At 39.6% G+C, this 12,838-nt stretch overlaps 1 protein-coding gene across 29 annotated transcripts in view; it reads right to left on the reverse strand.

The window, feature by feature from the left end:
• Positions 1-1,405: 1,405 nt before the first annotated feature.
• Positions 1,406-12,838, reverse strand: part of srcin1a (SRC kinase signaling inhibitor 1a) — a 118,358-nt gene continuing 106,925 nt past the window's right edge. For 23 of the 29 annotated variants that reach the window (XM_051885427.1, XM_051885434.1, XM_051885438.1 and 20 more), the window contains 6 exons: positions 12,407-12,820; positions 11,407-11,559; positions 8,712-8,810; positions 6,498-6,560; positions 5,657-6,403; positions 4,347-4,466 (listed from right to left, as the gene is read on the reverse strand). In XM_051885427.1, the coding sequence (XP_051741387.1) occupies positions 4,347-4,466; positions 5,657-6,403; positions 6,498-6,560; positions 8,712-8,810; positions 11,407-11,559; positions 12,407-12,820 (1,596 nt within the window). Of the gene's footprint in view, positions 1,846-4,346; positions 4,467-5,656; positions 6,404-6,497; positions 6,561-8,711; positions 8,811-11,406; positions 11,560-12,406; positions 12,821-12,838 lie in introns of those variants that run through there. The other 6 variants (XM_051885424.1, XM_051885426.1, XM_051885440.1 and 3 more) reach the window with 6 other exon arrangements.

Genomic DNA, 12,838 nt, shown 5'->3' on the forward strand with positions numbered 1-12,838 from the left:
TAAAATTTGACTCTTAGGCAGTGCATGTGCATTAAAAGGATATTTTACACAAAAAATGAAAATTCTGTCGTTTACTCACCCCATGTAATTCCAATGACTTTCTTCTGTGGAACACAAATGATGATATTTTGAAGAATGTTTTTGACCACACATTGAAAGTCAATGGGGTCCAAATCAACACCCATTGATTTCCACTGTACAGACAAACACACAAATTCAGTTTGGAACAATTTAAGAATGAGTAAATCATGACAGAATGTTCATTATTGGGTGAGCTATCCCTTTAAGGAAGTGTATAATCAGCAAAATGTTAATCATAGCACCAATTTCAGTTATTTTCTTTTAGCAGTACGACTGATAGCCAAAATCTACATTAGAACGAGTGACATTGCCTTCACATGAAGTTTTTGCTGTATTTTTTTAACATTCCTTTTGTTGATATAGATATGAGCAATAAAACGTCTCAACAAACACCGACTACTACAGTACTCACTTTCGATTATTGCAACTCTACTTGGTTTTACATAGTCTTACAGTCTTGATTTTACACTTGATGGACATCTACCGAACTCAGCTAGATCTCCAACATGTGAGATTTGGCAAATGAATGAGGGTTTGGGTAAAGAGTCCTTCCCCAGGCCTCCCGTGGGTGGTGTGATGCTGGCTGTGCGGTGGAGCTGGAAACAGGCTGGTGGTGAGTGTCCAAGCCCATCTGTTGGTTCTCTACTTGGGGAACTGGCAGAAATGCATGGTAGGTAGAGTTTACAGTTTGGATTTACTCACAAACTGAAGAAAAGTGGACCCGCGATGCAAAACGGTAAGTAAGTTATCTGCCTCAGTGAACCACATCTCTGTTATCCGCAAGGCGACTTGGTAGGGATAGAGTCGGAAACAAAAGCTACAGAAACTAAGCTCCAAAAAAACTTTCTTTTAGGTAAGTTGCATTTCATTTCATCTACTTGCGCTGTCTGCATCCTATATATGAAACAATTCCAGAAACGTCCTTCCTTATTCCCTGTCATCCAGAGTCACCGTCTTGGATTCAGTCTTGTTCCGCTCCTTGTCAAACTCCAGGCTGTGGATGGCGGAGGGTTTCAGGGCCAGCGAGGACAGACTCAGAGAGGTGAGAGCAGAGGGTGATGAGGGCGAGGAAGAGGACGTGGGTGAGGTTGGAGAGGGAGGGGAGCGACCGTTGGAGATGGGAAGAGGAAGGCTTGAGGAGTTGAAGTTCTGCTCTCTCAGTAACCGGTGGTGTCTGAAGGTGGACGAGAGGAGGAGGGACTCGGCTGAGAGGCTGGACGCGGAAAGGCTAGCCAGAAGTGCTTTGGCCTGGTTGGAGGAGGCTGTCAAGGAGGACAGCGCTACCTCCTGGGGGTACTTCCGCAATCTGGAGGGCAGGTGGCCGGAGAAGCTAGCAGCTCTGGTGCTTGCGAGGAGCGACTCTGTTGCTCTGGCTCTGCTGATGTTCAGACTCAGAGCCTGAGGGTCGGATGGTGAAGGCAAAGTGAGGGGATAAAGGACAAAAGAGTGGGTAGAGAAGAAACAGAGCATAAAAACTAAGAATAAAGACATTTTGCGAGGTGTTTAAGGTTTGGTTTAGCTGTAATGTGTCATTAATCTCTCCCACAAGACACTTTCTCTAAGGAATGAATGAGGCTCTGGAGAATATTGACTGCATGATGTTTTAGGCCATTTAAACCTATATAGGATTGACTAGGAGGAACTGGGTAAAGGATTGTAGGCTTCAGTCAGGAGATGCTGATGAAGTGGTGGTGAAGACGACGGAGGAGGAGGTGGACAAGCCTTGGTCAGGTCAGGTTGGTTTGGGTCGCTCACTTCTGCTCACTGGGTCGAGGGGTTGGATGTGAATGGTTGCCATGAGGGCCGACGAAGGATGGCAGGTGACACGCAGGCAGGTAGCGGTGACAAAGAGGACAATGCAAGAAGAAGGGAAGGATGGGAGGAAGGAGGAAGACAAACACAGGACAACGTTATTCAGGTTAGGATCATTCATGCATGATGCTAGCCTGGTACACAATTCTATGTGTGGATTTCATCACATAAGGGTGAATCCACATACATTTAAAGCACTCACAACGCACTATACAAGAAGAAACTGACCATTCACAAAATCTTGGTGGGTTTATTGAACATGAGAGTATACACATCTCTATTTCCATCAGTCACAAACACTTTCGGTTCCTGTGTGACAGGATGCTGAGAGTGTTCGACTGAGATCTGCTCAAACTCTAATCAGTTGTGAGGAAGATGGATGGACAGCATGGATAAAAGGAGTGAAGAGGAGAGTGATGGGAATGAAGAGAGAGCCCAGAGAGCCTGGGTCTTTCCACATGAAGTGCCAATTATTCCACCCTGATAGAGCAGAAAAAGACTCTCCATCTATTTCTCGCCTATATCTCTCTTCCCCTTTAACCTTCTCCCTCTCTTTCAGCCTTCTCAGAAAGTCCCTGGAGAACACAACTATGGTTGTAGTTTAAAATAGCTACAATTTGAATAAACAATTATAGATGTAGATTAAAAATGTACTAAATTTGAGAAAATTAATTTTATTTTGCTCTAATCTATTACAGTTTCAACAAAAATATTAAGCAAAAAACTGTTTTCAATATTGACAAAAATAAGATGAAGAAAGGATCATATGACAATGAAGACTGAATGGCTGCTGAAAATGTTAAAATATTAAAAAAAAGAAAAAAAAAAGAAAACAGGGATGTTAAATTGTAATAATATTTCATAATATTACTGTTTTTATATTACATAACAATATTACTATATTACTTTTTGAAAAGCAGTGTACATTTAATTTTCAGAAACAGCAAGTGAATTAGAACAATGAAGAAGTTTGAAGTATTTGTGGCGCAATGATGTGTTGATTCACTTTTCATCTATGTGAGCAGCCAGGCACAGCAATCATTTGAAAGATAAAGTCTTTTCAGAGAAGGCTAGAGTAGAAAACTAAATCAAATGTGGACGAGGCCAAGAGATACAGCGAAAGGCACAGCAAGCAGAAAAAAGGAATAAATGAAACGATGAGTCTGGGTGAAAAGATGTGTGTACATAAATGTTCGTATCCATTTGCTGCTAGGAAGGTTAAGACAAGAAGGAGATATACGCAGTCCACTTCAAAGGGAATAATTAGCTGTTACACTGACAAGTCTAAACCCTGATCATATCCAGCTTAGCAGGAGTGCCTATAACAGCAAATATGTTCTCCTGTAATTATAGCTGCAATGAACCCTCTGATCTCACTCGTTCTCTTGCCAATATCTGCTTCTCTCTTCCTTCCCCATAAAAGATTAGATTCTTTTCTAATATTCATGGCCTGTTGAACAGGGGCCAGATTTATTAAACAGAGTAAGGAGATTTACAGCGCACCAGCCTATCTATCTTCTCCTTACCTACAGCACACAGGCCCTCAGCTGTCTGTATGTATGTGTGTGTGTGCATCTTTTTCTCCCTCTAATCCATCTTTCAAACCTCCCCTGTTTTCTCCACCTGTCTCATTTACTTGGCTTATGTTGTAGAGCTCACATTTCCCAAGTCTCTGGCTTCATGCTTCCTTTCTTGCCCTTCTCCTGAGACCCACCTGTCTCTGGTTTCTTTGTTCTGTTAGGGGGTTTTAAGTGCATTTTAGAGTCCCAAATGTTCTGTGATTGACGCACCAATTCAGCTTTTTCAAAGCGCCACTCCTGTCACTGCTAGAAAGTTCTCTCCCAGCCCCACTTTACTTGTGACTGACACACACAAACATACGCACACATGTACACACACACACACACACACACACACACACACACACACACACACACACACACACACACACCTCTCCTAAAAGCTCTCGGCAGTGAGCTTGCCCTCAGACAGACATTTTGTGTTGGTTTCAAGCAGAAAATGATCTATAGCTATCAGCATACCATTTTAAATAATACAAACTAACACAGAAGTAAGTCTAAGGAGGCTAAAACCGTTCAAGACTGAGATGAACAAACTAAAATTGAAAGTAAGGCTACAAATCAACACTTAGGCTAGACTAAGACTAAAAACAAGACTCAAACCAAGTTCGACTTCTATAAAAATGAACAAAAACCAAGACCAAAACAAAGATGGACCACATCTATGCTGAGACCAGACTAGGCCTAAATACTGTAGATAGAATGACAGAACGTTACACCGAAGAATGATAGAATGTTAGAGAGAATATGTTGGACAGACAGACAGATAGAATCATAGAATGTTAGATAGATTGACAGAATGATATAGAATAAACAATAGAATGATATAACGATAGAACAGTAGACAGAATGACAGAAAGAATAATAGATAGATCATACCTGTTGTTGACCCTGGTTCTTAAGGAATTCCTCTCTCTGTTTGCTTGTTTTAACTTTCTCTGATCCGCTCTGCTGCAGATGCTTCAGACGAGACAGCGCCTTCCCACCACTAGTCTGAGATGGACAAGAGAGAAGAACAGATGTTCTGTGCACTATATTTGGTAATAATTTCCATCCAATTTCCAACAGTGTATTTGCAATCACTGGCAGTCAGAGGAAGTGCTGGAGAAAAACAATGTGCAAGACAGGCAGGAGGGTGATGTGTTTTTAATAGAACACATGCAAGCATCTCGGCGCAGTCCTCTCGGTCTTTCTTACGCACACATTCATAATATTACCTATAATTTCTTGCATTAAATACAGAATGATAAATCATATTGCTCTGCATAAAGTTTACAAAAGCTCTCCGCACAATTCTCACTTGCTCTCTCTTCATACACTACCTAAACAAGAGTCACTAGACCAGAGTCACAACCAGCCAACAGTCCTTTTAAAGCTTCAAGGAGGTCCATTAGCTTTGTGTTTTATGCAAATGAGCGTATCACTGAACGAGGGGCTTTGTAAGAGGATCTAATGCCTGCAATCATGTGGACCTACGGATGCCAGGCTCCATCTGTCCTACGAAAGCAGTGTGCACGACCTAGAGCGAGGGGCTTGAACACCATAGTTTGGAGGGATGATGCAATGCTGGCTTGTGTACAAATGTGTGGGCTGAAAGCAACGGAGTGGAAAACACAAGTGACATCGTCCAAATCCTTCCCTTCTGTCACTCACTGAGATCAGCAATGTTCTCAGCGGAGCTGAGTAATACACATGACGTCTGGTGGATTGCTGCTTCGTAGCGCGCTCACTCAAAGACTGTTTACCCTGACACCTACTTTCCAAAGAGACAATACCGCATAAATTACACAACAGTATCACTTGAGTAGTTTCGAAGAGCTTCTCTGGACTTTATCTTTTTATTTTAAAAGAAAACCACATAAAAATGTCAAATGTTCCAGAGGAAAATAAGACAAGGGGGAAGTAATCAAATTGCAAACTCATTTTAAGAGGAGAAAAAAAGAGTAGGCTAATGAAGAAGAGGAGGAAACAAGAGAATTTATTGTGCAAAAGATACAATAAGTTTTTCTACATAGGCTGGAGGCAAACAATTTATCAAAGCATTTGCAAAAACAGCACAAACTGATCTAGTTGAGCAACCCAGCAGAAGAGACCAAAACCCTTCCACCAGAGAGGAAGAAAGATAGCCGAGAAGATAGAAAGAAAGACCAGGGATGAAGGAGATACTGAAGGTTAGGTTGAACCTTGGCTGTGGATGTACTGATGCAGGACGGTTTGGGTGGGACAATGGGTCTGTTTGTTTCTCCTCTGTCTCCGGGGTTCTGATCTGTATGTTGCGTGCTGCCGGATCTCTGCGTCTGGAAAGATGTGGGGAAGATGTTCCCCGTGTGAGGATCAGTGCTGAATTCCATCAGGCTGAGCTCCAGCTCTCGGATGGTTTCCTCCAGACTGTCCAGTCGACGGTATGTGCTGTGGCAGATGTCTTCCTTTTCCCCTCCAACGCCTTGAATGCGGATCAAACCGACTTGAGATGTCTCTATGGGCCCATTTTGCTGCAAGACAGACAATGTAGTGTCCGACTTACTCGCTCGCTTGTCTTTCGTCTCTATCGCCGCCTCGAGAGACTCCTGAACCCTTGGCTCCCTCCTCAGGGGCTGTTTAATTGCTCTCTCCCTTGTTAAAGGCGGGCACGGCTGGGTCACATCCTGGACGGGACTCTGGAGTTCCCTCTGGGCCGCATCCAAATCTTGTATTCGAGGGACTTTTTGGCTGGTTGTCAAGTCTTGTTTCCAGAGAGACAGACGGGGAGTCCTCACAATGTGGCTGAAGTAGCTTACTCTGATGTCGTTTCCAGTGTCATTGTCTTTAATTGTCTGAGCACTGTCAGACGGTCTGGTCTGTGCCGAGTCCTCAGAAGGAGACGTGGGGAGAGAGTTACATTCAGTCAAGACTATCTGGGGAACTGGACTGGAGGTCATCACATGCTGCTTCTGAAATATAGCAAGAGTTGTTTGTATAATTAACCCCAAAATGTGATTAATAAAAGTATGAGATCATAAGGTTAATGTAAAGGTGAGCTCTTACCAGAGGTTTCTCTGTAAAATCACTGGAGTGTTCATGTAAACCAGACTTAGATGGAGTCAGCTGCTGTTACATATATAGTATAGCACACATACAAAATTAAATAAAAAATGAAAAATTACTTAAATATGCAAACACATTCAGGAAAAGTTCACTCAGAAATGAAAACGGTGTCATCATTTACTTGCGCTCATGACAGTCAAAATCAGTGGAAGACATAACGTGAAATTCTGAAGACTTTTTCAGGCAATTACCATATCTTCAAGCTTTAAAAAAATGCAAAAAAAAAACAAAAACAAAAACAAAAGTAGTCCAAAAATAGTCCATTTGACAAGCTAAAGTCTTGTTTTGTGAGTAAATGGCTAAAATTTACACTGTTATTTACTGATAATCTTCCCCTCCATTGAGCTGTTCAACTTGAAGAGTGATTTGTGAACAAATCATTCAGGCTAGTTTTGTGAGTCGGATTAACTGATTTATTTAAATATCTAACTCAATCACAAATGCGCTATATTTCTTTCATGAACTTAAATGTCAGTTTGTTCACCACACAAAAGTATTATTACTTTTAGTATTAAAAGTATTATGGATTTAGAAGACTTGAAGTATAGTACTTGAGTCTTATCAGTGCTGGTCCTCCCTATACACGAAGTACGCTAGTTGCGAAAGGCCCCCGACCTGGATACTAGTGTGCCCCTTTGCTCTCAAAGATGAGAGATTAATGCCTAGGCCTGTGTGATTAATAGAATTTTACTTTCGTTTTTGTCTTCCAACGATTATGAAAACACAATGTTCCTTTGCTTTCCTTCCCTAACAGTGCGCTGTCGCCCTTCCTACATAACATAAAAAACAGTCAAATCATGTAACTTGACTGCCGTAATATATAGTCTCCTGCCGGACTTGCTCGATGCTAAAAAAAAGAAAGAAAAAAAAAGAAGAAGATTTAAAGGTGTATTGAGCTTTCTGTGTGCATGCTCCGAGATGGAGCGAAATATGGACATGTAGGCTACTTGGGGCTATGGGAGTGCACTTAAAAGGACAAATACACACAAAAATATGTCAAAATGTCCATCTTGGGGAGTTTTCACTTAAACGCATTCAGTTAAATCTTCAGTGAGCATAAACACTTGGGAATGTAATCAAATACTTGTCAGTATATTAGATCTGTGCATTCGGTCTTAAAGTGACAGCAGCCTAATAAACCTGCTGCTGTCTATCATTTAATGTTAATCAAACAACAAAAGAAAATGAGAGAATCATTCACTGCACTTCACTGAATAACTTTAGTAATTTTAATAAGAATCAATGTATATTTAATTAATATGGTGAAGACTATGCAATGTTTTATTTTTACACTTGATTATTAAATTTCTGTATAGTAGGTTATTATTATTAATAGGCTATTATTATTAATAGGCTAAATTGTTTATTTCATTTGTATCTTTTTTCTGTTGTATTTGTCCTCTTTTTTTATTGTATTACTATTTCAACTCACTGTTATTTGTTTACAGTGAAACTGCTCTGAAAGAACAGATTAAGGGGTTGTGGGACATTTTGGGGGGTTTTATGAACACACTGACAGGGTGTTAAAAGTTTTGCTTAGGCCCCCCCAGAGGTCTAGGATCGGCAGTTGCATTGAGTCTTATGGACTACTTTTGTGATATCTTTGATGCTTTTGCATACTTTTTGAAACTTTCAGTCCACATTCATTATAATTGCATTGAAGAGAGCATAGTAAAAGAAAATTTCTCCTTTGTTCCTCAGAAGAGAGTCATACGGGTTTGGAACGCCATGAGGGTGAGTTAATGATGAAAAAACATTCATTTTTAGTTGAACTATCCCTTTAAAGATCACAGAGCTTTGCTTCTGTACTCATATACAAATTTAAAAACAACAAAATTCAGAAATCTGGTGCAATATTAAACTACCTTTAGCTTCAGTGGAGGAAATTGGGCATTTCAACACACAAAACAGACATGCACTGGCAAGGGCACACGCACACTTTGTAGGTGGTGATTGTGCTCACTGTGGTGTGGGAATATCTTTGTTTTTGTGTGTGTGTGTGTTTGACTAAGAGCATCTTTGTACATCTCTCTATATTGGAGCATGACTAACATTTCAGAGGGACACATTGAGCATTTGGGGTAAACTATAGGTGCATATGTGTGTATGAGTGTACAACAGCAGTCCACAATAGCTTGCAATAGTGGCTGTTACCTGTCCAGCTGAGGGCAGATGGGGAGACAGCTGTAAACTAGAGGGAGGAGGGTGTTTCCTGGGAGAGGGCAGGGGGGGAGTCAGATATCGCTCAAAGAGCTGAGCATTCAGGGAGATTGAAGAGAATGAATGAAAAATATGGGATGCACAATATCAGTTTCTGATAACTCATTTCATGATTCCTAATTAAAAGCTCTAGAGACTCTGAAACTCAATCATTAAGGACATACACATTTACATACAGGGTTGTAAATCCCATAATTCAATCATTTTAACTGGGTGGAACATGTCCCACCATCAGAAATTACACACTGTACCTTGTAGCTCAGCTATTTATTCATGAATGCATAATGTAGAGTGTGGGTGAGTATTGTGTTATTGAGTTATGGGTTTGTTTCGAGATGCAGCTTGTGAGCCTCATTAGGTTTGAGAGGGAGGTCGGCATGGTGTCACTGCAGCAGTGCCCAGATCTCCACAGGTCTCCACAGGGTTTCCAACAGAGACATGCAGTGGGGATGGAGGACAAGAGACATCTGCTCACTTACCCTGTCATCCACTCAACCAAGACAACAAAATCTGTCTGCTTGTTGGTGTTAATGAGCCTTGCAGTTTTTGTGTCAGTGTTTGTGTGTATTTCTGCCCTGAAGCAGGTCAAGGAAGCCTAAAATCAACACCAACACAGCTCAAGCGGAGGCAGTCAGGAGAAATGCACTGTAGTGACCTCCTGGCAAAATGATAATATGTAAATGGAGACGGCTGGGGAGAAAGTTTAGAATTTAATTGTGCATCAATTAAAAAAATACAGAAAAAATTTTGCTGCATGCTCTGAAGCAGGATTGGGCAAAAGCTGGAATTTGAATTGGCAGTAGTAGTACATAGGATGCTAAATTGGAATGATAGTTTCGAAATTGCTGTTCAAAGAAATTTAGCACAGTCCCTCAAAAGTTTTGTGATGAATAATTGCATCATTAATTTTTTTGATGAATTATGTTTGATGTGTGTAATTTCTCTAAACTAAGTTCAAAACAGTACTATATATATATATATATATATATATATATATATATATATATATATGTGTGTGTGTGTGTGTGTGTGTGTATATATATATATATATATATATATTTTTTTTTTTTTTTTTTTTTTTGGTAAGTAATTTTAAATAATTTTCCATACAGTATATATAAATACTTTTGCCATTCAAAAGTTAGGGGTCTGTAAGAATTTTTTTTAATTAATACTTCTATTCAGCAAGGATGCATTAAACTGATCAAAAGTGACAGTAGAGCCATTGTTATGTTACAAAAAAAAAATTATATTTCAAATAAATGATGTTCGGTAACACTTTACTTAAAGAGATAGTTAACCCAAAAATGAAAATTCTGTCATCATTTACTCTCCCTCAAGTTGTTCAAAACTTGTGTGTATGAGTTTCTTCTGTTGAACACAAAAGAAAATATTTTTAAGAATGTTGGTAATCAAACAGTTGATGGTATCCATCGACTTCCATAGTATTTTTTTCCTACCAAGGAAGTCAATGGCTACCGTCAACTGTCTGATTACCAACTTTCTTTAAAACATCATCTTTTGTGTTCAACAGACATACAGGTTTTGAACAACTTCAGGGAGAGTAAATGATGACAGAATTTTCATTTTTGGGTGAACTATCCCTTTAAAGCCTTTATAAATAATGCATTATAAAAGTATTTTTAATGCATTAATTACGCCTTGTAATGCATCTTATAATGCATTGTATTGTCTCATGAATAATTGTAACCACGGTTATAATACATTATAATACGTATATATTCATTGAACACAAGTTTAGAAAGTATAATGCATTAAAACACATTGCAAACAACCAATTTCAGATGTAACAAGGAATCTGCAAATATTATAATACATTTTAACTTTGGTTACAATTATTTATCAACATGTATAATGCATTATAACGTACATTATGAACACCATTATAATGCATTATACATTAAGGCTTGAAGTAAAGTGTTACGTGATGTTCTTTTGAACTTAATAACTAAGCTCAGAACTTTAACATTAAGCAGCACAACCATTAATAAGAAATGTTTCTTGAGCAGCAAATCAGCATATTAAATTTATATTTGAAGGATCATGTGACACTGATGACTGGAGTAATGATGCTGAAATTTCTGAAACACAATTGGCATGTAGAAGGGATTCCCAATTCAACCGGAGTGGTGCATAACCCTGCTCTGAAGTCGCTAATGCATCTACATTAGATATAAAGTATATGGGTAAGTGAGATGGCATATTTGAAGTGTTATGGTTGTTGATTCTATGCACAGTTAAATTAGACACAAGCGGTATCCCACAATACACTCACTAGTGCTTAACTAACAGCACTCTACATCAGCACAGCACAAGACATTGTCAAACCACTCATTTGAGCTTAATAGGTCATGAGCCAAAGAGCACAGACAGAAATTCAGATCTCCTGCCTGCTAATGTGTGCTTAATGAATGAGCAAACCAGCCAACTGGTAGAACCCACCTATGTGTGTATGAGTGTGTGTGTGAACGTAATCGCATTAGTCTGTGGGTGTACAGCAGACACATCTGGTGCTTGTGACATATGGGCATTAATCACCAACATTAACACTTCAGCCGTTAGGGCACAGACGGCCTGATGTGATTCCTCAGGTAATACATGTGCTCACCTCAAGCTCAGCTGCTAACTTCTCATCGTCACCCTCCTCTTGCTCTCCACCAGCGATGGTTGGAGGGGTGGAGGCCGGTCGGGGGGCTTCAGAAATGCTCCTCCGCAGCTTAACATGTGGCTTCTGAGACTCGGACTCCTCTGATTCTGACTTCTGTTTACATACACAAAGACAGAAAGGAGAAATCTGAAAATACAATATGCACTTTAAAGTGTAAAACAAAATGTTTCCTTTTGAAATAAGTTTGATGTACTACGGAGACATACTCTTTAATTAAAAAATAAACAGTGACTCCAATAATAATTTGATATTTTTGGACTATTGTAAGTCACACTAAAAACGTCTGAATGTTGTTATTTCATATGGATATGTTCCACAAAGTTTGACAACAAGAAAATACTGAATTAAATAACTAATTAATTGATGAATATTATGAAATGAGTGAATGAATGAATTTTATATTAATAAATAAATATATAAATATTTTGAATTATGGATAATGGAAATTATGGATAAATGAATGCATGTATGAATCTTGTAAAACTAAATTAAGGCTGTTTCGACAAACATCATAATTGACTTCCATGAAATAATAACAAAAAGGCTGAAAATGTGTAGAATATGTCCCATTGTAATGTAATGACTAAATGTTAATTAAAAGTAAACACAAGGGAAATTAACACACATAACCAACAAAATATTTTTCAATCTCTCAAATTCATCTGTGACCATCAGTTGATTTATAACCATAGGAACAGCTAGGGTGATAAAGAAAATATCAACCATGACTAGACCCACAAACACAGGTGGCTTTTATGAGATGTCTGACATTTTTGAGACCCTGCACTCAAATAAAAGTGATGTAGTGTGTTCCCCTGATTCCTCTCACAGTCTATGCGTTTCTCTTTCAGAAACAGCATGCTGAACAAGTTTGCATGCATAAATACACACATGCAACATCCTCTGTGTTTCATATGTATTCCTGTATGTCGCTAGTCACCTTCATAGTCTTTCCAGGAATGATCATCTCTCCGCTTCGTGTAGTAAGCCCAGGGGAGGAAGGGAAACTTCGACGGGGAGGTGGAGGAGGTGGGGATTTTGAGGGCTTCTCCGTACGATACCTTGCCACCGTCAGTTCATCCGAACCTCGTCTGGATCCGCCATCTTTACTGGTGAGTTTATGCTGAGGTTTATTAGGCCTGTGTTCAGGTGTGGCATTGGTGCTAGATGGACTCTGGCTCTGGTTTTGGTTTTGATTCTGGTTTTGAGCAGGTTTGATCTGCTTGGCCGCAAAGTCCAAGTCAGGAATGGCCTTCATGAGCTCAGCCTGAGTCTCCTCCAAAAGGCGATTAATGTCCTGAGCACTGTACTGTGTTAGACTCGCCCTCTTCTCTTCCCAATCCCGCTCTGCTGCCTGAGGAAACGTACAGAT

Source organism: Ctenopharyngodon idella, chromosome 3 (assembly GCF_019924925.1).
Source record: "Ctenopharyngodon idella isolate HZGC_01 chromosome 3, HZGC01, whole genome shotgun sequence".
In the NCBI taxonomy this organism is placed as follows: domain Eukaryota; kingdom Metazoa; phylum Chordata; class Actinopteri; order Cypriniformes; family Xenocyprididae; genus Ctenopharyngodon; species Ctenopharyngodon idella.